Source organism: Brassica napus, chromosome C9 (genome assembly GCF_020379485.1).
Source record: "Brassica napus cultivar Da-Ae chromosome C9, Da-Ae, whole genome shotgun sequence".
NCBI classification, from domain to species: Eukaryota; Viridiplantae; Streptophyta; class Magnoliopsida; order Brassicales; family Brassicaceae; genus Brassica; species Brassica napus.
Genome location: NC_063452.1, coordinates 640,634 through 665,757, shown reverse-complemented (window position 1 = coordinate 665,757; position 25,124 = coordinate 640,634). Strand labels below are relative to the sequence as shown.

The 25,124-nt window shown below is 38.1% G+C and overlaps 4 protein-coding genes, 1 non-coding gene and 2 pseudogenes across 5 annotated transcripts; 3 read left to right on the top strand and 4 right to left on the bottom strand.

Annotated features, from left to right (window-relative positions):
• The first annotated feature begins 1,982 nt into the window (after window positions 1–1,982).
• LOC106422262 lies at window positions 1,983–5,234 on the top strand (annotated as a pseudogene).
• On the bottom strand, window positions 5,218–7,268 carry LOC125593232. The gene is made up of 4 exons (XM_048769532.1): window positions 6,833–7,268; window positions 6,654–6,750; window positions 6,359–6,449; window positions 5,218–6,285 (listed from the first exon to the last, which is right to left on the bottom strand). The coding sequence occupies exons 1-4, from the start codon at window positions 7,127–7,129 to the stop codon at window positions 5,379–5,381; spliced, it is 1,392 nt and encodes a 463-aa protein (XP_048625489.1). The 5' UTR covers window positions 7,130–7,268; the 3' UTR covers window positions 5,218–5,378.
• Window positions 7,241–7,312, bottom strand: TRNAQ-CUG. The gene has a single exon. It is a non-coding gene; the product is annotated as a tRNA-Gln (tRNA).
• A 573-nt stretch (window positions 7,313–7,885) lies between these two features.
• On the top strand, window positions 7,886–11,114 carry LOC125593358 (annotated as a pseudogene).
• Window positions 11,115–12,211: 1,097 nt separating this feature from the next.
• Window positions 12,212–18,846, top strand: LOC106365732 (lysine-specific demethylase JMJ25). Its single transcript, XM_048769530.1, has 12 exons — window positions 12,212–12,489; window positions 12,612–12,748; window positions 12,823–12,922; window positions 13,007–13,136; window positions 13,219–13,282; window positions 15,986–16,892; window positions 16,968–17,241; window positions 17,311–17,831; window positions 17,905–17,977; window positions 18,071–18,156; window positions 18,256–18,375; window positions 18,515–18,846. The coding sequence occupies exons 1-12, from the start codon at window positions 12,319–12,321 to the stop codon at window positions 18,593–18,595; spliced, it is 2,664 nt and encodes an 887-aa protein (XP_048625487.1). The 5' UTR covers window positions 12,212–12,318; the 3' UTR covers window positions 18,596–18,846.
• A 135-nt stretch (window positions 18,847–18,981) lies between these two features.
• Window positions 18,982–20,892, bottom strand: LOC106365733 (replication stress response regulator SDE2-like). The gene is made up of 3 exons (XM_048769531.1): window positions 20,217–20,892; window positions 19,400–19,919; window positions 18,982–19,280 (listed from the first exon to the last, which is right to left on the bottom strand). The coding sequence occupies exons 1-3, from the start codon at window positions 20,831–20,833 to the stop codon at window positions 19,134–19,136; spliced, it is 1,284 nt and encodes a 427-aa protein (XP_048625488.1). The 5' UTR covers window positions 20,834–20,892; the 3' UTR covers window positions 18,982–19,133.
• An 822-nt stretch (window positions 20,893–21,714) lies between these two features.
• LOC106365637 (pentatricopeptide repeat-containing protein At4g01030, mitochondrial) lies at window positions 21,715–25,105 on the bottom strand. The gene has a single exon (XM_013805083.3). It carries the CDS (start codon window positions 25,047–25,049, stop codon window positions 22,218–22,220), a length of 2,832 nt encoding a protein of 943 aa, XP_013660537.2. The 5' UTR covers window positions 25,050–25,105; the 3' UTR covers window positions 21,715–22,217.
• Between the last annotated feature and the right edge of the window lie 19 nt (window positions 25,106–25,124).

Here is a 25,124-nt window from a genome sequence, read left to right as displayed (position 1 = left end):
TCCGAGGCTCCCTGCCATCCGTTCTTTGAAAGTTGTAGGAATATTTTATCGTATATTAGATTTTCAAATAATTAGTTATTCAAAAAAAATTGAGGGCCAATCAACACAAAAACAACATCAACCAGTAGATAGTGTGGCACAAGGCTACTGGCTAGAAACCTAGATCCACAGGTTTTGATAAGAATCCATAGCGACGGTTTACGTGTTATCTTATTACATGGGGCCGTGGCGTTAAGAACGCAAGAGTAATTAATACTTCCTGTGAAAAATAATAGTATGTGATAAGCTCGTCCACAAGTCTTTTAAGACGGTCGACCATATTTAGGGTTGCAACTTGCAAGTTGTAAAATTGATGGTGAAACCTGAACGAAAAAATAGATTAACAACACAGATGTATCATGTAAGAATGTATGTGTAACCCATATCTCCAAAGCCCAATGTTTATTTTGTTAAAAAAACCACTAGGTCTATGACCCATTTAGACTAAATCTTGTGTTTTGTTTCTTTCTTTTTATAAGCCATAGGACTCTGCAACAGAGTACTCACACGAGTAGATTGTCTCAATTGTATCTCCGAAACTGCAGTAAACCTAACCACAACGTACTGTCCAGCTCACAGAGAAGCTTACGTGCGTCCCACGAAATGTATGTTTCGTTACCCAGACAAAACCCATTTTCGGAAAACTCGAAACCAGTCCTGTCTTGGACGCACCAAACCCCTAATTTTACGCACAACGGTAAATATCATACGAAATGAAGAGAGAGTTTTACAAAAGAAAACACGTATAATTTCTGTGACATTGTAAGACTTATTCATAATATTAATAATTTTGATAACAACTAGATTTTTCTTGGGGAAGAGTACACAGACATAGCACATGTATACAGTTACACACAGTAGTCACTCACATCATGCCATTTCTGACGATCCTTTTGCTATATATAAAAGTTCTAACGTATGTTGTTTAACGTCATATTCTCTGAACACTATGGCTTAGCCATTCTCTTGTAACTTTTCTAGTATTCAGTAGCGAACTTTTTGTCAAAAACTAAAAAAGGTTCTAACTTATGTAAAACGTTCAATTTCAATTTAAATTCGTTTCATATTTCACATACAAACAATCTTTTTATTTATTTATCACATATATACAATTCACTCATGTCAGTGCCGTTTCTGATGGTCTAGCTTTTCTATTATGTTTGGGTTTTTTTTTTTTTTTGAATAGCCCAGTGTATTATGGCCCCTACCAAAGTGGATCCACACTAGCGCTGAGAGTCCGTAACAGCTTACGTTATCGGTCGGAGTACGCTTCGGTCACCGAACGCTGGGAAAGCATGAATGTTAAATTTTACCCTTACTGGCCAGCGGGATTCGAACTCGGGTTCATATTGGGGCCGAAGCCTCCTCAAGACCACTTGGCCGTTTTCTCTTGGTTTATATTTGGTTTTCTAAAGCTAAGAAAATATGTAAACGAGCATTCAGAGAATACAAAGTATTGAGCATCAGAAATTCACAATAATTCAAACATGCAGAAACATACAAATTAATTATAAGAACAAGAATTAAGCATTCAAAGAAATAGATTATATTAGTTTCTTCACATGATAAAATTATGATATAAATTTATGAAGACTAAAACTGTTGAATTTAACAGTCCGAAGTGGTAGAAGTCGAGTTATTGATGTGAGAGGGGTTAAAAAAATAAGAGGTTCAAGTTATAATCCCCATATGTAACTGTTGAATTTAACAGTCCGAGGTGGTAGAAGTCGAGTTATTTACTCTCTCTGTTCCTAAATATAAGATGTTTTAGGTAAAACACAGTTATTAAGAAAATTTATTTTTATCTAAAATGTATTATTAAAACTATAAATTAAAAACAACTGAACCAATTACAAAATATAACTATTAAATTTGATTGGTTACACTGTTTTTGATATAGTTAAAGTTACCCCGAAATATGAGAACATCTTACATATTGGAACATAAAAATTCTTCTAAACATCTTATATTTAAGAACTGATGGAGTATGTGAGAGGGGTTCAGAAAAAAAGAGGTTAAGTTATAATCCCAGAAATAATTAGTGTATACTATTTTACAGAAACTTGAAATCAAAAGTAGGTGATACATTGTATGACGTGATCTTCAAATGGGACTTTTTGAAAGTGAATGGTGATAGACTTTTCATAGCGACTGTTGAGGTTAATGTAAGAGAAACGACGAAGCAAGCCAAAGAGAAAATGATTAGTAAAAAGAGGCTTCTAAGAAATTTAGTGTAGGATTAGTCAAAATATTTCTCTAATTACTGAAGATGATTTGACTTGGAGGATTCAAGAGTATCCTTGATAACTTGACTTTTCAGTTTTGTTCAGTCATAAAACTGAGGAAAACTCTGAAGAAACTAAAACATAAAAAATCAGAACATCTGCAATAAAACCCACTATGGTCATGTCTAGTCCTTGTTCTTGGTCTCGACCACAACACTTGTTCTTCTTCTTCTTCTTGTTTGTGCCGCTTCTCAGCTTAGCACAACAAACCTCTGTTGACATAGACAGTTCTGTCTGGGACATTCCTTCAAGATCATTGTGTCTATCCCAACAAAGCAACTTCTCCAATTCTCAATTCTCCCACAACCTTAACCGTTTGGTCTCTTCAATCCCTTCTCTCGAACCCAACACTTACAACTTTTACAACCTCTCCATCGGAAGATACTCAGATCAAGAAAGAGTAGAAGCCATAGGACTCTGCAACAGAGTACTCACACGAGTAGATTGTCTCAACTGTATCTCCCAAGCTGCAGTAAACCTAACCACAACGTACTGTCCAGCTCACAGAGAAGCTTACGTGCGTGCCAAGAAATGTATGTTTCGTTACTCAGACAAACCCATTTTCGGAAAACTCGAAACCAGTCCTGTCTTGGAGGCACCAAACCCTAACAACGCATCGGGAGATAGAGACGAATTTATACGGTTGCAGAGTGAGTTACTTAACCGGCTCAGGGAAGTTGCTGCAGCAGGTGGTTATAAGAGGAAGTATGCTCAAGGAGATGGTCCTGCTTCTCCACCTTACACTAGATTCTTCGCTTCCGTACAGTGCACGCCAGACTTGTCTGAGAAAAACTGTAACAACTGTCTCACTTACGGTTTCGAGAACGCGACGAAAGGAAGAATTGGGATCAGGTGGTTTTGTCCGAGCTGTAATTTTCAGATAGAGAGTGACTTGAGATTCTACCGTCTCGAGTTCCAATATGAGCCTGACACACCAATAAAGCCAGGTCAAATAAAATACTATGCACTACCTACAATTAGTTTCGTGTTTCTCAAGGCTCCTTTCTTGATTTTTTGTTATTTATGTTGCCAGTAGCAGGAGAAGACAAAGTAAAGATTATTCTTGCCACGGTTGGCTCTGTTGTTGGTTTTGCAATAATAGTAGTCTGTCTTTACTTCTTAATGACAAGAAGAAGAAAACAACAAGATGATAATATAAAAGACACACAATCATTGTTGCAACTAGATTTTGATACCATAAGAGTTGCAACTAATGATTTCTCTACTGATAACCAGCTTGGAGAAGGTGGCTTTGGTGCAGTTTATAAGGTGATTTGATTGATTGTTTCCTATAGGCCTGGAATTTTTGTCAGAACAGCCGAACTGAACAAAATAGAAATTTTCGGTTAGTTCAGTTAGGAGTTAAATTTGATTCGGTAGTTTTAAAAAAAAATGTTTTTAGTTTGGTAATTGGTTACTTCGGTCTTCTTTAAATTTTTTATACCATACTAATATACCTACCGAACTAACAAAATTTTCAACCGAGCTAATCTAAATATCCGAACTAATTGAATTTCACATTTTAAGAAATTAAACCAAAATTAAAAAATTCATATGATTTTCAAAAACCGAACTATCCGATTAGCGAACAGAACAGAACCAAACTTAATTCGGATTAATTTAGTAAGATTTATATCAAACCGAAAACCGAACTACACAAACGGAATAACCAATAACCTGAACTAACCGAACCCGCATGCCTAGTTTCCTTTGTTATGATCTAAGTTGCACTTTGTAATCATCTGAAATGTGTCTTAATGATCATCATTAGGGTGTTCTTCATTCTGGAGAAGTGATAGCTGTGAAAAGATTGTCAATGAAATCAGGACAAGGAGACATCGAGTTCATAAACGAAGTCTCATTAGTTGCGAAACTTCAACATCGAAATCTTGTTAGGCTTATAGGTTTCTGCTTGGATGGACAAGAACGACTGCTCGTTTATGAGTTCTTCAAGAACACAAGCCTCGACCATTTCATATTTGGTATCTTTCAAACCACTCTAGTTATGTATGTAATGATATGATTCTAACGTTTTCTTTCTCAGATTCAAACAGGAGAACGGTTTTAGATTGGGAAACACGTTACCGTATAATCTCAGGTGTTGCTAAGGGTCTTCTTTATCTCCATGAAGATTCTCGTTTCAAGATTGTTCACAGAGATCTCAAAGCCAGCAATGTTCTATTGGATGATGAAATGAATCCGAAAATCACAGATTTTGGAATGGCTAAGTTGTTTGATACAGACCAAACAAGTCAGACCAGGTTTACAAGCAAAGTTGCTGGAACCTAGTAAGGCTACCAATCAAATACACTCTCAGTTTCTGAACAATCATGTTAAAGAGCTAACAACTAGTTGGTGGTTGCAGTGGCTACATGGCTCCAGAGTATGCGATGAACGGGCAATTCTCGGTGAAAACCGATGTATTTAGCTTTGGTGTACTAGTCCTTGAGATCATTACAGGCAAGAGAAACAACTGGTCTCCAGAAGAACAAAGATCACTGTTTCTCCTTAGCTATGTAAGTGAACAAAATCATTGCTTTGGATCTAATTCTAGACTCTTAACTTAGTTTCAACTTTTACTTTGGGACATATGTGTAGGTGTGGAAATGCTGGAGAGAAGGGAAAGTGTTAAACATTGTGGATCCAAGTCTGACTGAAACAAACGGTCTAAGTGATGAAATCATGAAGTGCATTCACATTGCTTTGTTGTGCGTTCAGGAGAATGCAGAGAGTAGACCAACAATGGCTTCTGTTGTTGTAATGCTCAATGCAAGTTCTTTCACACTACCTAGACCTTCAGAACCAGGTTTTTACTCGGGGGAGGGAGAATCATCAATGTCAAGAGACAATCACACAAGTAGTATTGCTTCATTGAACAGTGTTACAATCACTGAGTTAAATCCTCGTTGATTAGTGTGTAATTCTATCGCTTTATAGTTTACTAAAGTATATGATTGCTGAGTTCAATCTATGAACAAAACTTTTTGGTAGTGTTGTAAAACAAATAGTTACACTAATATTACATTTGAAATGATAAGAAGATTCACCTTTTTATTAGCTGATGGTTCTTGAATCATTCTTGGTTGTTGCTTGAGTCTCTGAACCAACAGGTGAAGTGGATGAAAAGGAAACTCGGTTTGGTTTCCCGGAAGCTCTCTCCTCAAGTGTCTTACCCCAGCAGTTCTTTGCAAGATGTCCTCTCCTCCCACAGTTATCACAAACAATACTGACCCTCCCATCTCTCTCAGGTTCTTTCCTCTTCCAACCCCTTCCTATACTCGGCGGCATCCTTTCCATCTGACAAGACCTTGTTGCTGGTCTGTACGTAAGCCTCTGCGGTCCGTTTCTGAGAACCTCCTCCTCCTCAGCTTTGACTCGTTCCATCAACATCCAAACCGGTAAAAACTCCTCTTCCATCAACCTGGTGCTGAACCCTCTCCAGGAAGGCGGAAACTTGGAGATGATGGTGCTCACATGAAACGTCTCATCTAGAAACATACCAGCGCTCACTATGGAATCAGCAATCTTGTTAAAGTCCTGGACTTGGTCAAGAACCGGTCTCTCTTCCACCATTTGAAACTCAATGTACTTCCTCACCTGTGACCTCTTCGAGTTAGACTCTTCACACTGGTACACCCACTTTAACTCCTCCCACAGTTCTTTGGCGTGCTTGAATCTCTTAGAGTATTGACGGTGTAGATGGTCCGACAAGGAGTTTAGCAAGTGAGTGTAGCATAGGTAATCATCTTTCAACCAGTTTTTTCCGGCGGAATCAGGTTGAGAGGTGTTGGTAACAACAGGACAGTGGTTAGAGAGAACATAACTAAGATTCAGTTGCTTTAGGAAAAGCTCCATCTGTGACGCCCAGCGAAGGTAACTCCTCCCGTCAAAACGTGAAGTTTCAATGATGGAAAAACTAAAACTGGTATTAGATGTATCTCCGTTTTGTTTTGATTCAGATCTGCATAATGTGTAGATAACATGAGAACATGAATGGTTTATAGACATAAGAAACAATGTAACAATATTCTTACTTTAATTTTGATTCGGACTGCTTAATGGCTTCCTCTATTGCGGAGAAGTTCTTCTTGATCACAGACCACTGGTTAGCTGACAAATGTACTCCTGACAGAGAAGAAAGAAGAAAGCTTTTTCAAACAAGCACACATAAGCATGAAGAAAGAAACGTTTTTTGCACAAACCCATCGGAGAGAGAACTAGTATTAAAGCAAAAGAAGAGTCCATGAACATAACCAATCAAAAGTAACTCATAAGCTTCAGAATCTAAGACAAGAAGACACACAGAGAGAGTTGTGTTGGAAAATTTACCTCGGAAAGGCTTTCCATCTTCCTTAGAACTCTCACCAATAGATAAAAAAGGTTGGCCTCTGTACTTTTGAACCGTAGCGTTTCGCTTCTCCGATAACTAATTAGAAGTTGAAAAGATCAACACTTTACACACAGGCAAAAACATTCAATAAAACAGAGCTAGTTCGAAATCCACAAACCTTACAAATAAAGCGTTCATCTTCTCCACTACCAGCTGAAGCCGTAGCGGTAGGAGGAGGATTAGGATCGACCGGAGCAATCGTGTCTTCGTCGGGGGGATTCGATAGGAGGAAGGCTTCGAGAACGTCTCTGATAAGCTTCTTGTGATTGGCACCTGATAAGTCGAAGCCGAGAATAGAAGAAGCGGAGATGCGGAGCTTGAACTCGGTCATGAGGTCCATGTCTGCTTCTCTGAGTATTCCCTTCACTGTTTCCTCTATTCTCTTCTGTGTAGTAAGAGGAGGAACCATCTCCATCTTCTGAAAGCAAAAAGAAGAAGTGTCGCAGTAAGAGAGAGACCGGCGTTGTCGTATTTAGGGTTGTTCGCACATAAATCGAAAAGATTGGCCGGAGAGGGAAAAAAAGAAAGGTTCCACCGAGAATTGAACTCGGGTTACTAGATTCAGAGTCTAATGTCCTAACCGCTAGACCATGGAACCTCTTTATTCGTAGATATTGGATTTTAAATCAACAATGTGAAGATAATTCGTGGAGGCAATTAGGCCCAGTTTCCATGGGCCCATATTGAATTGAAGCCATGATAGTTAGTTAAAACTGTAGTAACTACTACACCCGACAAGGTTATGTAATGGAATAATCATCTCTGTTTACTTGTATTTTGTGGGAAATGGATTTTGAAAAAGATGGAAATGTGAAACACTTTGTTTCTTTCTTGCAGGAGGATGACTCTGATGGAGGAAGAAAGTATGTGGGTTCGACTTGTCATCAGTGTAAGGTCTCTATGAGTAGTAAGAGTGATCTTTGTCTTGTGTTCAAAATGCATCAAGAAGCGCTATTGCTATGACTGCATCGATAGATGGTAAAAAGTATTGCAAGTGTCTTAAGAAGTTTGAAACAAGTACCTTGTCTGTTTACAAACCTCTTCATCCCTGTACGACAGTGATCTCTGCCGCAGTTTCATCACACAGAAGCTGTCAGGACCCAGATATGTCTTTCTTGCTGCAAGGAACTGAGAGAGGGCTTCCACGATCCAGAGAGTGATGGGAAGAAAAATGGACAAGGGGCAGGAAATTAAAGGAACTGACAGTACCATTCCATGCCCTCCAACAGAGCTTGGTGGTTGTGGTACTTCTACACTGGAGTTGAGACGTTTGCTCAAATGTGAAAAACTGCTAACCAATGCAGAGGAACTTACTCTACAGTTTAATCCACCGGACGTGGGAGGCGGCTTCTAGGAAGAATGGTCATGGTAACTTCTTATACTCGCCAAATGCTGTTGATTCAGCTGAAGACGATATTGCTCATTTTCAGTCGCATTGGAACCTGTTATAGTCAGAAACGTTCTGGAGAAGACATCTGGACTAAGTTGGGAACCAATGGTTATGTGGAGGGAAATGAATTCAAAGAAGAGGCAAAAAGCGTGAGGGCTATGGATTTGCTTGGACTGGCTTGAGGTTAGTCAACCAGATTCTATATGTATTTGCTTTCTTAAGACGTAAACTCATTACCATTCCCTTTTCTCTTGTAGGTTGAAATAAACATTCATCAGTTTTTTGATGGCTACTTAAAAGGGAGAATGCATTGCAATGGTTGGCCAGAGATGTTGAAACTGAAAGATTGGCCTCCATCATCTTCATTTGAAGAGCGCCTTCCAACGAGTTTATTTCTGCGTTGCCTTTCTTTGATTACACTGATCCAGAGTCTGGTATCTTGAACCTTACAGCAAGACTTCGCGAAAGATTTAAGCTTAATAGAGGAGATTCAGTGACAAAATTGCATTGGGATACTACTGATTCAGTACGTGCACACATTCTTCTCTCAATTCTTTGTAGATATGTTCTTTCTGATTAAGGAGTTATCATACTGAAACTGAGCTTCTAATGTGGTGAGTTAGGTCCCATGTGCTGACGCACACAGCTGAAGTGGATATATCTCCCAGGCAGTAGCAAAGGATAAAAAGAGAACAGAAAAACTATGCAAAAGCACAGTTACGCAAACAATACGCTGGTCAGCGGACAGAAGCCAGTGAACGTGACAATGGGGAAAGCTTTGGAGAAATGCGATGGTCTTGTAGGAGAAGAGAGTTTAAATGACAAGGGAGCTAACGAAGAACCATCAGATATCAGTTCGAGACCGTCCGGCTCACAAGAAGGTGATGGAATATTTTTTTCAAAAGGTATTGCAAGAAGAGCTGTATCTCATATTTGTTCATAAGAGACACATATTACTGAAGAAAGATTGCTCAAAATTTCAGGTGACTGTACTAACTTTGAAAGAGCTGATCCTTACTGGTATGGAGTCAGATCATAATCGAGAGGCAGGTGATAATTATGACGACATATGTTTGAAGACAGAGAGATTATCTCCAGAGTACCGAAGTGAGGATGGTCCCACGGTAGAGAATGGACTAATGATGCCAACACTTCCTTCAACTCCCCTTTGGGATGAAGAAGATAGGCCCCCACAAGAGCAGAAACTAAAGGCAATGCCAGTGAGAGTTCAAAGGCTGTGCATGGTGGTGCTGTGTGGGACATCTTTCGATGAGAGGATGTTCCAAAACTTATTGAGTATTTGAAAAGGCACAAACATGAGTTCCGTCACATCAATAACCAGCCCGTAAAATATGTATGTATCATCATACACATGTAAAATGATTAGCATTGAATATAATCATGGATGTGTGTTATGAAATTTAGAATTTATTGTTGTGTGTTTCATTGCAGGTGGATCACCCAATTATTGACCAGACTAAGTTCTTGAGTGAAAGTCAGAAGAAACAGCTGAAGAAGGACTACGGTAAGATTCTGGTTTAGACTAGAACCTTTGCTATGGTGAATGGTTGATATATGATTTTTTTTTTTTTTGATTTGCAGATATAGAACCATGGACATTTGAGCAACACCTCGGTGAAGCTGTTTTTATCCCTGCATGTTGTCCTCACCAAGTGAGGAACAGACAGGTAAGTACCTGATTAAAAACTATTTTTATTCACAAGGGTCTGCATCCCTCTTTGCCCTTTCACTGTTTACTCTTTGCCCTTTCACTGATCCTAAATTTGAAACTGTTTACAGTCATGCATAAAGGTGGCACTAGGTTTTATCTCTCCTGAAAGCGTAGAAGAATGCATTAGGCTGACACAAGAGTGCAAGAGATTACCAAAAGACCACAAATTCAGCAAAGATAAATTAGAGGTACTTTCATTATATCTGATCGTCATTTTTGAAGGTAGATACACCTAATGTTGACCTCTCTTGGCACTGCATTTGTAGATTCAGAAAATAGTTCTGCATGCTGCTAGTTCAGCCATAAAAGAAGCACAAAGTCTAATGCAACAAAACTCCAGGACACAGTGGTGGTGCTAACAAAAAAGACTCTCAACGGGTTTGTTTTAAAAAGCTTATCAATGCTTGTGGAGCCTCGAGAAACAGCCTGGCGATGCTCTGCTATAAGTACAGTTGTAAACAAGTGTGTTCAAATTACCTCTAAAAGCTTGGCCTCTATTCTTTAACCATTCCCGGATAATATTATTTCACAACTTATCTTCAACACCAAAACCCAACAACGTTGTACATTATTTAACAAAATGGGTTTAGATCACAGGCAAATGATTGGTGTGTGACCCATTATTATTTGTGGGCTCAATTATGTACAAAGTTTCACCTTTTTATCTCTTCATCAGAAGCAGCCCACCGAAAATTTGTCAGATATAAATTTGATAGTTTTTCACCTTTTCTTTTCTTTATATTAACTGAAAGTGAGTAAAAATAAATTAAGAATTGGAGAGTATAAGAAACAATGTTTTAAAATTTGTACTGGAAGCTCAATCGGTTTAATATGGTTTGATCAGGTCGAATCTGGTTTATAAATTTATTTTTATATATTAAATTTTAATACATAAATTTAAAATAAGTATAATAAATATGATATATAAGTAGAATATGAATATAATCAAATATGAACACTGGAAATATTAACTAACTTTTTTGTAAATCTCGCTCCTAATATTTCTTCCAATTCATTGACTTTTTTTTTCAAAATAAAAACAAAAAAAATAGTTTTATTGTCTATTGTCATAAAACCAACATTAAATAGTCAATTTGGTATATAATATTTTCTTATAATTCAATTTTGATTTCCTAATTTAAACCATAATATTTGGTATCTAAATAAAAAAATATTTCATTCCTTTTATATTGTATTGATTCACTTCCACACAAATGTAATATATATATTTTTGGTTTAATCAGTTTTATCTTCGATAATTCTCATCTTTAAATCTAGCGATTACTAATTCGTTATTATTGCCAGTATTTTGTCTTTCTTCTCGGACGTTGCATGTTCTTTGTCACCCCATCGTCTCATCTGAAGTCTCATAAACCTTTTCACCGTCATTCTCTCGTTGGTAAAAAATCTATAACTTTTGTCTCACCGATTCACGATTTCTTCAGATTTATCATTTTTATCTTCATTCCTATTGTAGAATATTTGACCAGATATGTTCTATATTTTTGGTCGTTTATTTTTTGTCTTTCTCTATTTAATTTTCATATCATCAGAAGCAAAAAAAACTTCATTTGCAGATTTTTTTTTTGAATGTTTAGTAACCAATTTATAAAATTTACGAGAAATTTGTCAATAAATTTTTTTTTTGACTGAGAAATTTGTCAATAAACTAGGCATAATATATATTCTATCACCGAGATAAGAAATGAAAATACAAAAAAAAAAGGTAAGGATGAAGACGTAGAATACGGTTACAAAAAAAATGAAGACGTAGATTATATATAGACAACATGCTTTATAGTTTAAGGAAATTCTGGTTAATCTTTTATATCATTAACCGTAGATTGATTGGTGGATAAACTTTAGAAAAAGTGATATGCCGGATTTCAGAGCGTAGAAAACCATATATTGTATTGTATACTCTATGTTTTTAATTTATTACTCAATTTGGTAGATTTTGTATTCTAGGTTTTGTAAACAACTATGTAATTGATTACCAAAAGAAAAGTATGTAATTAGGTGGCATTATATTCGACATGCACGCATATTTTTTTCTTAGCAAAAAAATAAATAATATTTTTTTTTTCATATATAGTCTCTAATAATATACATACATTGTCTTACCATAATGAATAATTTCCCAGATTTTGGGTCCTTTTTTTTTTTAATTATCTTATAGGAACTTTTCAAAAGATTTAAAAGTATCAAAAAAAAATATGCGTGACAAATGGACAATAAAGTTTTTTTTTGTTTCTTTTTTTGTTTTAGCAAAAATCTCAATACTAAATTAGTTGCGTAAAAGTTACATAAAAGTCAGAAAAAGAAACGAAAATTTAATTTATTAAAGGAATCGTAACGATGATGATCCCTATAATAAGACATTAACCTGGGGATTGTTGTTGTTTGCCACTTCACTAAATTTTATTACCAGCAACGCCTTTGTCCCCAAGCTAAGGCGGCGAGAGAGAGAGAGAGAGAGAGTATGGAGGAAAGGAAGGGTAAGCGGATTAGGTCAGAGGAAGATCCCCCGAGATCTTCTGACAAGCGACGTAAGACGAGGAAGAAGGAAGATGAGAATGTCCTGAGCAGAAGAGGATCTTCGAGTTCTGAGGGAAGAAGAAGAGGAAGAGACATGTCTTCTTCTCCCGACAAGGTTTGTTCTTTTGTTTCTGTAATGTTTTTTTTTTTTTTAATTCTAATTTAGGGAAGTTTTTTTGCTTTGGGATTTTGAAAAAGAGGGAAATGTTGAATACTTTTGTTTCTTTTATTTTGCAGGATGAGTCTGAAGGAACGAGAAAGTATGCTGGTTTGACTTGTCATCAGTGTAAGATCATGATGAGTAGCAAGAGCGATCTTGTCTTCTGTTCAATATGTATCAATAAGCGCTACTGCAAGGACTGCATCACTAGATGGTAAAAGTATTTTACTTTACAGTGTGATGAGAAGTTGAATCTGTAATTGTAATTTTTAATTCTCTCTATAAAAGGTATCCAGAGAGAACACCCGAAGGAGTTAAAGCTGCTTGTCCTTTCTGTATGGGGAATTGCAACTGCAGAGCTTGTCTGCGAGAGCCTTTGGCTGTCAAGGTAAAGGAGGAGCCTTTGAGATTCTTTTTGTTTTCAAATGTGAATGAAATGTTTACTTCATTTTGATTTGTTTCTGAATCTCAGATACGAAGTGAAAAGGATGAGAATGTGAAGCTCAAGCAGTTGCAGTACCTATTACTTAAAGTCCTTCCGGTTCTCAGGGCTATTTATGCTGAACAGAGCCGTGAACTAGAGATTGAAACAGCGATTAGAGGTATGTATGTATGCTCACTTGTGCTGTCCTCTTCTTTGTTTCTATTTTTCGACTCAGGGAAAAAAACCTGTTTTGTTTCTAGGAGTGCCTGTGACAGAATCTGATGTTGCTAAGTGCGAGGTTCATCCAAGTGTACGCATATACTGGTCAGTTTTTCAAAGCTCGCGGACCATCTTTGCTTCTTCTTTGTGTTCTTCTTCTCATTGCTTGTTTGATAATAATGATAATGATATTTCTTTCTTGGGAAAACAAACGTTTCCCATTCTGTTTCTTGAATGCTTTGCAAATAGACAAATAGGGAGGTGGGAGAGATTCTAATTATCACCAATTTCACGAGTAGATGTGATTGCATTCTAATTTGTTAAATCAATGGAAGGAATGTAGTGTAAACTTAACTTAGATGGTTTGATGAGATAATGATCTTATCAAGTAGTTTCATTTGAGCTTTTATTGTATAGTTTTCATAAGATTCTATAATTAAGGGTTCTGCACCTTGCTGTTGGGTATATTTGGGGTTAGCTTCATCTCTTGTAGGTGATTACTGATGGGGCAATGGGGGCAGGGAGATGTTTGCATAATTATCAATTAGGTTCATTCATCCGTTCATGCTTTTTGAAACAAATTTGCTTTAGTTTAAACAATTGGTTGTGTTACTCCAACCATAAAAATTAGGCATAATTTAAATGAAAACCCCGGGGGGTTAGGACCCCCACTTAAGTCAAGATTTTACTCTTTCTTTGCTTTGTTTTTTTTTTTTTAATTGGTCCACAACTCTTAGATATACCACAAATTGTTTTACATCTACAACATCCACTATGGATTATACTCTACACTTAGTCCTATAACGAACAACAATTCCACGAAACCGTGAACAACATCTATTCAAGGATGCGTGGACGACCCATGTTTGTTAGTTTAGTGGGTTTGACATTGCAAGTCACAAAATAGACCAATTGTGGTTTGCTTGCCCCGGCGATCTCATCAACTCCGGGGATGTCAACATGGAGGATGACAACACGAGACTTCTTCCACTCACGCCTTCCGATGCCTTTTGTGTGGTTGGCGTCTGAGTGATCATGCCCTGACAAGGGAGAGCTGAGAAAGACAAGACTCATGGTGTGTGGAGGTTTTGAGGAAGCAATAAAGGGATTTGGAAATGAACACCCAACCTGCTGAAAATATGGTTTTTTTTTATCAATTCCAGGTTTATGTGGTTTATTATCCAATTTAAACCATATAACCATTACACCATTCTCCGGTATATAATTAATTATTTAAAAACAATTCCACACTAGAAATTGTGATAGATGTTTCTACATTACAACACCGACAATGGATAGGTTACTCTATGCATCCAATAAGTTTTAGAGCAGCTCTATTGGTAAATTAATTAATAGATGAAAAAATAACTTGAATAAATATTTCAAGTAGTTAAAAACTTCATCGTTTGAAATTCTTTTAAGTGAGCTATTCTGGGATACCCACTCAATAAAGTGTTGTTAGTTGTATTGTTTTGATGTATTAGTCATCCAGATGAAAATCTCCTCGTTGAAGCGCTTTTACATCTACTATTTTATGAGAAGTGCAATTATTGGGCATTGAAGTCCAAATTTAATCGAGAACTTTTTAAGCCATAGAACATTTTTATCCCATAAAACCCTTAATGGGTATCTTAAATTTTTTTTTCTTTTCTGATTAAAAAAAATTAAAAAATGCACCAATCACGGGCCACCACGTGTCAGTGGAGCGCGCGAACAGTCCTAAACTCCAACAATAGTCGATCCTTAGCCTGGACTTTTTTTACCGATTTTTTGTGTTTCTGTGAGTCCACCACTATTTTTTGGATAAAAACCCTTCCCAAAACCCTCTGATGCAGATGGTCCTAGCCTACATATATTGTGCAAAGCTTTATAAACCTTTAATCATTGGACCAAGGCACTTCTTTATTCAATTTAGTTTGCACCTCATTAGTTCATTTGAGAAAATCATCGTAATAGTTGTTCTTGTGGGTATTAAGACCATGATTAATTCGGGTTTTTAGCTTCGGTCAAGAACCGTTTCTTAGGTTTTAACTAAAAAACTAAGAACCGGCTCTTAAATAAGAGATATAAGAACCCGTCTCTTAACTTTTAACTAAAAAAGCTAAGAACCGCTTTTTAAAACTCTTATTTGAGAGCCGGTTCTTAGTTTTTTAGTTAAAAATTAAGAGACGGGTTCTTATATTCCGCTAAGAACACCATCTTAAGAACTCCGCAATAATCATGCTCTAAGAGCCGGTTCTTAACCGAAAAGTGTAAAAAAACAAAACAAAACAAAAAAGTGTCAAATCATGAATTAAGAACCCCAAATTAAGAACTCAGGTTAATCATGCTATAAGACAACCTATTTAGTGAACTTTTACGAGAGTTTTTTATGAAAATAAATGGAAAAAGTGAAAAAATATGAAAGTCATCTGAGAAACTCTTTTCACATTTAATACATCACTGGTTTATATTATTTTCAATATTATGTGTGTAATTGGTTGGAACAAAGAATATATATCATCATGTTGTTGATGGCCATATAAGATACTCTTGTCATTTTGTGTTCCATTTAAATTTTATACTTCTTTTGTCGACACTATTTAAATTTACTTAAAAAGGTAAAAAGTAACTTAAAAAATTGTTTATACCTTCTAGAAAAAATAAAGATGTTTATAAGTTATGTTTCTCCAAGAAGTAAATAAAGAATTAGCCATGGAAAACCCCATTTTGTATATGTTTCTTTGAATTGCATTTTTCTTTGATTTTTTTTATATGTTACTCTGTGTTACCTCTGTTTGCTTACAATCTTTCACTCTTGTACTACAGTGACCTCTGCAGCACATCCATTGCCAATTTTCTCAGAAGCTGTCAGAACCCAAATTGTTCTTCCGACATATGTCTCTCTTGCTGCAAGGAACTGAGAGATGGCGAGAGTTTCTCTAACTCCGACGGTACCATTCCCTGCCCACCAAAGGAACGTGGTGGTTGTGGTACCTCAACACTGGAGTTGAGACGTTTGCGCAAACGTGATTTGGTCCAAAAACTGATAACCGATGCAGAGGAACTTACTCTACAGACTAAACCACAAGATGTGGATTTTGCTCATGAATGTTCCTCATGCACTGCCAGTTCTAGAAGGCAAGCTGCTTCTAGGAAGAACGGTCATGATAACTTCTTATACTCCCCAAACGCTCTTGATCTAGCCGAAGACGACAATGCTCATTTCCAGTCGCATTGGATAAAGGCAGAGCCTGTTATAGTCAGAAACGTTCTGGAGAAGACATCAGGACTAAGCTGGGAGCCAATGGTTATGTGGAGGGCGTGTAGAGAAATGGATCCTAAGGCTAATTGCAAAGGTGAGGCAAAAGCTGTGAAGGCTGTGGACTGCTTGGACTGGTGTGAGGTTGAGATAAACATTCATCAGTTTTTCGATGGCTACTTAAAAGGGAGAATGCATTGCAACGGTTGGCCAGAGATGTTGAAACTGAAGGATTGGCCTCCATCAGCTTTGTTTGAAGAGCGGCTTCCGAGGCATAATGATGAGTTCATGTCTGCGTTGCCTTTCTTTGATTACACTGATCCAGAGTCTGGTATCTTGAATCTTGCTACAAGACTTCCAGATGGATCCTTGAAGCCAGATCTTGGACCAAAGACGTACATTGCTTATGGTTTCCATGAGGAGCTTAATAGAGGAGACTCTGTGACAAAGCTACATTGTGATGTTTCTGACGCGGTATGTGCACCAACTTTTCTTAATAAACAATGATTTGTACTAACTGATAATTGAAACTCACTTTTGGTGAGTTAGGTCAATGTGCTGACACACACAACTAAAGTGGATTTAACTCCCAGACAATACCAAAGGATAAAATTAGAACAGAGAAGATATGCAAAAGCACAATTGCGTAAACAACAGGAAAACAAGTCACTGGGAGAAGTAGATAAAGATGAAATAATCTTGATTGAGAATGAGGAAGATTTAAAGAATTGCAATGGTCTTTTGGGGGAACAGAGCTTGAAGGACAAGGCATCTAAAGAAGAACCATCAAACAGCATTGCTGGACCGTCCAGATCACAAAAAGGTATTGCAATAAGTTCCTTCCAGTCATATTGTATTATCTTAGATGCATTTCTGAAGGCTTATGTTTCAGGTGAATGTACTAAAGTTGAAAGAGCTGATGATCCTATGGAAGGATCTTCTAGTTTGTATTCTTGCACTGGTGCTATGGAGTCAGGTCATGATCCAAAGGTGGATGTGGGTTTGATAACTCAGGAGAATGTAACAGTGAAATATGAATCAATTGCTGACGAGAATCATGATAACGTCTGTTTGAAGACAGGGAGATTATCTCCAAGTCAAAGAGAAGCTGATTCATCCGTGGAGAATGAACTAAAGATGCCAACAAAGGAAACTGAGATGATGCCAACACTTCCTTCAACTCCCCCGTGGGATGAAGAAGATAGGCCCCCACGGCCTGTCGTCAGTACAAGTGCGGAATCAATACAAGAGCAGAAGCTAGATGCTCCAAAAGAAACAAATGAGAGTTCAAAGGCTGTGCACGGTGGTGCTGTGTGGGACATCTTTCGAAGAGAGGATGTTCCAAAACTTGTTGAGTATTTGAAAAGGCACAAGCATGAGTTTCGTCACCTCTACAACGAACCTGTGAAATCTGTAAGTATCATCACTTGTAAATGATTAGTGCTGTGAGAGAAATTCTGGAATTTATGCTTTTGTTTAATTTCAGGTGTCACACCCAATTCATGACCAGAGTATGTTCTTGAATGAAAGACAGAAGAAACAGCTCAAGGAGGAGTTCGGTAAGATTCTGGTTTGGACTAAAAAACATGTGCATCTACTACCTTCTTTGCTATGGTGAATGGTTGATATATGATATTTTTTTTATTTTGTAGATATAGAACCATGGACCTTTGTGCAACACCTCGGTGAAGCTGTCTTTATCCCTGCAGGTTGTCCTCACCAAGTGAGGAACATACAGGTAACCAACTGGTTAACAGTCCCTCCTTCTATGAGTCAAGTAAATTTAGTTTCAACAGTTGGGCATTTGAAATGTTACTGATCCTCAACTGTTTAACAGTCATGCATAAAGGTGGCACTAGATTTTGTTGCCCCTGAAAGCGTAGAGGAATGTCTTAGGCTAACAGAGGAGTTCAGGAGACTACCAAAAGATCACAGATCCAACGAAGATAAACTAGAGGTACCTTTTGAAACTATTTTCATTTATATCTGAATGTTATGAATCATGGTTGAGACGGTCCCTCTTGAAGCTAAAAAGAGTATATTTCGTTTTTTATGTTTAACACTCTCTATTTACTTTTCTTCTCACTGCATTGTAGCTTAAGAAGATAGTGCTGCATGCTGCCAGCTCAGCCATAAGAGAGGCAAAAAAGCTAGTGCAAAAGTCCAAGATACAATGATGGCAACAAAAGACTGAGAGAGTTTTTTTTTTCAAATTAGACATCAAGCTCTACATTGTAGGACTTGATTTGTCCCCAGAGATTATCATCTGAGAGAACCCATCTTTTTACTTTTGTCAGAGAACAAACTCCCTTGTGATGTTAGATGCCAACTATTCCTTTGCATTTTGCTTATGAGATGACATTATTGTAGCTGTAAAACTCTTCCTTAGCATTTTACTTATGCAAAACATCAAAAGTGAGATTCTTCTCGTCTGATCTTATAACAGTTGAGGCGTAGAAACAAGAAATCAAGTCAAAAGACATGCCTTGCGTAGAACTTCTAAGTTCAAGACAGCTAAACAGTAGAAGACGATGAAAAATGAGAGAAATGGGTTATTACGAAATAGATAAACGTTGTTGGATTACTGAGTGTAGCAGTTGAAAAGCATAAAGCTTTATATATTACACATGTGGGTTTGTGTCAAATACTACAACAAACAGAGAAGTTGAAAACGGTAGTAGAAGTTTTTTTGAGATGCATTTATAGTTTACTACTTCATTTCTTGGCCAGCAATTTCTTTGGGAGCTTATCGATTGGTGTTGATTTAAGCAAGAACAGCCTCGCAGCCCTCTCTTGCAATGTCCCTCCACATTTCAGTCCACGAGACTGAAGCTCACTCTTTAATCTCTCCATCCCCATAACCTGAAACCAAATACAGAGATAGATAAGGGTAAAGGTCTCTAACCTGAACATAATGTTATGTTTAAAGACACCATTTTGAATTGAACTTTGCGTATGAGAAGAATGAATCCATTAAATACCTCCATATCTTTCGCTGAGTTGAAGTCATCAAAGTTAAGCGGTTCCTCAGGTTTGCAACACATTGCTGCATCAACAGACTCCGTGTCTCCCGCAGCTCCTACTGTCTTTACTTCAGAATCATTACCTTGATTCTTAACAGGGACAGAATTAACCAACGTTTCAGAAGCTGCTTCGACCCGATTCTTTTCAGCGTCTCCACATGAATTCTCCTCCTTTTCATTTTGAACCACTGCATCAACAACAGTCAAAGAATCACCATCCATCTTTTCTTCGATAACCACTTGAACCCCAGTAACCTCTCCCTTAGGTACATCTGAGCTTTGGTGCACTACAACGTCTTTCTCTTCCTCTGAACCGCTACCACCGGAAGCATTACCTCCATCCATAACAGAGCCCGAGCTTTCACCAGTACCCTTATCCAGAACAACTTGGCTGCCATTGCTTAAAACAACAGATTCCTCATCCTCCTCGTCGCTGCTATCATCACTGTCACTATCTTCAACAGCTCTCTTCCCCTTCCTGAAAAAAAAAAAACAAATACATCATCAACAAGCAACCAACAAAGACACGAACAACCCAAGTAACAGTTTTAAGAGAAGAGCTTTTGCAATCAATAAACCTATCAAGCTTGATACTTTTCCATCTTTTCATTCAAACATAGATAGAATGATGAAGATACGAAGCACCCAAGTAACAAGACTACTGATATCGCAAAACTCACAAGCAGCATCTCAGGTTCATAAAAAAAGGAGACCTTTTGCAATCACTAAACTTAACAAGCTTGTCACTTTCCGATTGATGAGTAGGGTTTCTTACCATATCTTCAGCCGCTTGGACTTTTCAGATTCAGCATAAACCTTCCTCTTCCCGTTCTTAAAAGACTCTTTCAACGCCAAGTCCACCGCCTCAATACACTTATCAGACTCTTCCTTATACTTCTTCACATACTTCTGAGTCGCTCCATTGCCAACGCCTTCCTTCACTCTACTCGCCTGCTTCTTCAAAAACTCGTGAGCCAACTTCTCAAGCCTCCTCTCCTCCTCACCTTCCTTCCACTCCTCAAGCCTCTTCTCCGCGTTGACATGCCTCAGCCTCCTCCCGCTCATATCCCTACACGCGTCGAAGTTGTTCGTCTTCTTCTGCCCAGCCTTCGTCGCCGCGCCGCGGAGCAAGGAACCGAATCCTCCCTTACCTCCGCGGAGGGAGAGGACGAGGTTCACGGTGGAATCGGATTGAGAAACCGCGGATCCGTCGGAGATCTGGTGTCCTCCGTGTATCAGACGCTGCAGATGAATCGGGATCTTCGTGTGATCGAAGATCCGATGCTTGATCTGGTCGACATAGGCTAACGGAGAGGGGAAAGCTAGGGTTATCGATTTTCCGTTGAGTAGTCTCACGAAGAACTGCAACGGCTTAGGGCTCTGATCCGCCATGGATAGCAATTATCGGAGGAGCTTGGAAAGAAGAAAATCGATTTAGGGGTAATTAAAGTCTCTCTCTGTACTTGTTGGGCTACATGTTTTAAATGGGCTTTATATATTGATAGCTTCTTGAATAGGCTAAGACTTCCTTATTGGGGGCTACATTGGATTTTACTTTTTTTTTTTTTTACTAACATTGGATTTTACTAACAAACAATATATTTTTATTTTGGAAAAAGTTAGATGATAAACTTTAGTTTGTTGAAAACAAACCAAACTATCACACTTGGTCCTTATGTTCCGTTGCGGTGTAGATGTTTAACATGTTTTTTTGTGAATAAATTTCAATATGTTAAAAATAAATCAAACTATCGCACTCAGTTCTTACGGTCCGTCAGCAGTGCTGTAGATGTTTAACATGTTTTTTCGTATTATAAATAAATTTCAAAATGTCAATTCAACAAACCAAGTTTTTGCATCTCATATTTTTTTTCAAAATGAAAATATACTGTTTAGATAAGAATAATAATAACTTTAGTAAAATCCAAAATTTGTAAGATTAAAATATTTTGTATGGTTAATATATTTATTTGTGAAAATCATTAGAATTTATTTTTAAATCTGAAAATATTTTGTATAATACATTCATTTGTGAAAATATTAGTTTAAAATCCAAAAATATATATTTTTGGTGAGAGTGTAAATTCTACTTATACCTAATGTAATTGTAAAAATTAATTTGATTTGGGAATATGACATGGGAGTCATCATTTTGTTTTATTTTGTCTGTACGAAGTTCAACTTTGGTTTATATTCAGAAGACAATTTTTGCTTGATGTTTTGCTTTAGTCCACAAAAATTAAGAAAACTAGTTTAAAGAAGTCTCAGAGAAGTAAACGTCAAATCTGGTCTTCCTGCGACAACCAGCACCGAGAGATTAGAACAACAACATCTCAAAATCTCATCATAGCTTCTTTACAGATGAAAATGTTTATAAATGAATGATTCTCTTTTTGCAGAACTACTCTTCGATCTTGACTGTACATCCGGAGATGATCAATGGAAGCTCAGGAACTATGGTCATTGAATCTTTCGTTGTGGATGTTCCTCAAGGTAACACCAGAGATGACACATGTTACTTCGTGGAATCTCTCATCAAGTGTAACATGAAATCCTTGGCTTGTGTCTCTGAAAGATTGGCAGCTCAAGAGATATATAGCTTGACGTGTGTTTAGTAGAATCTTCCATTAAGAAACACAAGCACTTGTGGTCACACTGCCATGTTTAGATCAGCTCCATATGGCAATCATGAGCCTGTGGTGTTTGTTGGACAGTGTCTGTGTATTTATTATGCACCATTGTAAGAACAAACCAGAGATACTTAGGATGTATACTATCACCAGGAGTCATTACAGGAACATTGTCCATCTCTGAAATGGTGAATCCGTGACCCTTCTTGTAAGACAATCTCACGGTTTCTCAAAACTGTTATGTACTTTGCTACGGTGTGGCAATCAGAACATATGCTCGTGTTCTTGACCACTCTTATAGGATCTGACCCTTTCTTTCTGATGAGACCGTAGGTCATTGCTAGCTTCTCAGTATGTCCCAATAGCAACTTCTCTTTCTCCGCTTCGCTTTCGTTTTGGTGTATACAGCTCGTGTCTGGCACGTAACCTGATCTCTTCATCTCAGAGACTAATCTGTAAAGCTCAAAGTATATCTCTCCTTCATCAGGATGTGCTTCCCCTTCTGCATAGAAGACGTGAACCCTTTGATCGATCTGAATCCAGCTCCAGAGATCCTGAACTCTCACTCGTTGACTCCTCATCGAGTCCCTTATGTGTTCAACATCTTCCCATCTATTCAAACTACTGTACAAGCTTATCATCATCATGTAGTTAGCTGAGTTGTGCGGTTCCATCACTTGCAGCCTCTTCCAAGCGACTTCCGCTAGCTCCACGTCTCTGTGGATCTTACAAGACGAAAGAAACGCACCCCAGATAGTAGCATCAGGTTTCATTGGCATTGTCTGAATAAAGTCCCAGGCTTCATCAAGATAACCAGACCTCCCAAGCATATCCACCATGCAAGAACAGTGTTCGATACTCGGTGTAACACCATAACGAGACCTCATAAGATCAAAGTATTCCCACCCTTCTCGGACAAGACCTGAGTTCTTACAGAGGGACAAGACGGAGGTGAACGTGATAGCATCTGGCTCCACGCCTGCTTCAAGCATCTTATTGAAAACAGCAATCCCTTCTTGGCCTTGGCCAAACATGGCATGTCCCATGATCATACAGTTCCAAGAAGCTAGCGGTTTGTTCTCAATCCCCCAGAAAAGCACAGACGCGCTTCTCAGGTCCCCTGATCTTGTGTACATATCCACAAGTGCAGTTGCAACATATGCATCGCTGATCAAATTGTTCTTTAAGCAGAAACAGTGAACCTCTTTGCCACTGTGTAATAGACTCAAGCAGCCTAATACCTTAAGCAAGGTGGATACGGTAGCTGAGTTTGGAAAAACACCTTCTTCCTGCATGTTAATGAAGACTTTCAGAGCATTCCTGAAGTTTCCATTCTTGGAACATCCTGATAAAATAGCAGTCCATGAAACCACATTAGGCTCAACCTTGTTTCTTTTCATCTTCTCTATTACATCCAAAGCTTTCTCTGTTTTTCCACAAGACGCATACCCATAAACCAGACTGTTCCATGTGACAACATCGGGTTTGATCCCACCTTCCTTCTCCATTTTACTCATCAAACCTTCAGCATCTTGTACCAAACCGGCGTACGAGAGTCCAGAGATGAGTGAGTTCCAAGCAACAACGTTCTTCTTCTCATCCATTGTATCAAAAACCAACTTGGCGTAAGGCAAGCAGCCGGTTTTAACATACATGTCGATCAATGTGGTTTCTACATACACATCGTAGCAAAGCTGGTTTCTTATTACATATCCGTGAATTGCTTTCCCGAGACTAAGAAGCCCCGGTTCAGCAACGGCTTGAAGAAGACTAGTTATGGAGGTGGAGTTTGGCTTCAGACCAGAAACTTGCATTCTCTTCAATATAGCGATGGCGCTTCTGTATAAGCCTTGGCCTGACAAAAGAGAATTCCATGTCACTATATCTGGTTTGAAACCACATCTCTCCATCTCCTCCAGGAGTGCCATAGCATCATCAACATACCCTAATGCAGTATAACTTGATATAATCGAGTTCCATGAAGATAAATCCCTCTCTTTCATTGAATCGAAAACCTTCCTGGAGGATACAACCTCGCCGTTCCTTGAGTACATGACGATCAAGGAGTTACAGACCGAGACGTTTGCTTCAAACCCAAGTCTCAGAACATACCCATGAATCTGTCTCCCTTCTTCTAACCTTCCTTTACTACTACAAACTTGCAAAAGCTTAACCATCGTTCTATCGTAAACCTTTGCAGCACAAAACAGCATCTCTCTAAACAGCTCCACAGCCTTCTCCCACTCCCCACTCCTCAAGTTCACCATCATAATCTCGTTCCAGGCAAGATCATCTCTTTCAGGCATTTCGTCGAACACCTTGTTGGCGATATCCGAACTCACACATCTTCCGTAAAAACCCATCAACGCAGAAACCACTCGTGTGTCTGATCTAACAGCCCCTCTCTTGATCAAACCTCCATGAATAGTAAAACCCAGAAGCTCATTCATCAAAACGGAACAGATTCTTAACACCATAACGAGAACTACTTCATCAAAGTCTGCTCCTTCGCTCTGTAGCTGAACAAAACATTCTAAGACCTTATGCTTCTCTAATCCGAAACTCTCGACCTCTCTCAAGAAACCCATCCATGAAACTTGATTCCGAGGGAAACCCATGAAGAAGATAGTACTCGCATACCCTAATTCTCCGAATTCAAGGTAACGAGAGATCAAGCACTCTAAGTCGAATCGATCGAACATCCTGATAAATCGAGCATGAGTAGCTTTAACAGAAGCCAAATCATCGCAATTTTTAAGCTCCGTTAACGGATGGGGATAAAGTTCCGAGCTTGAAGACGATAAGGCCAGAGAAACAGAGGTTGGTATAGATTCCGACGACAACGCATGCTTGATGTCCAGAGAAAAGCAAGTCGAAGAATGATTATACTTAAGTGAGTTTATAAGATATCTACGGTTTGGTTTGCGAAGAGAGAAGGAAGTGTGACAATGGCGGAGAGTTGCAGAGAGATTCTCCATTGGAACACACTGTTTTTTTCTTGGCGGGTTTAGTTTAGATAAGTCATATCCGATTTATTTCACTAGAACCTCAAA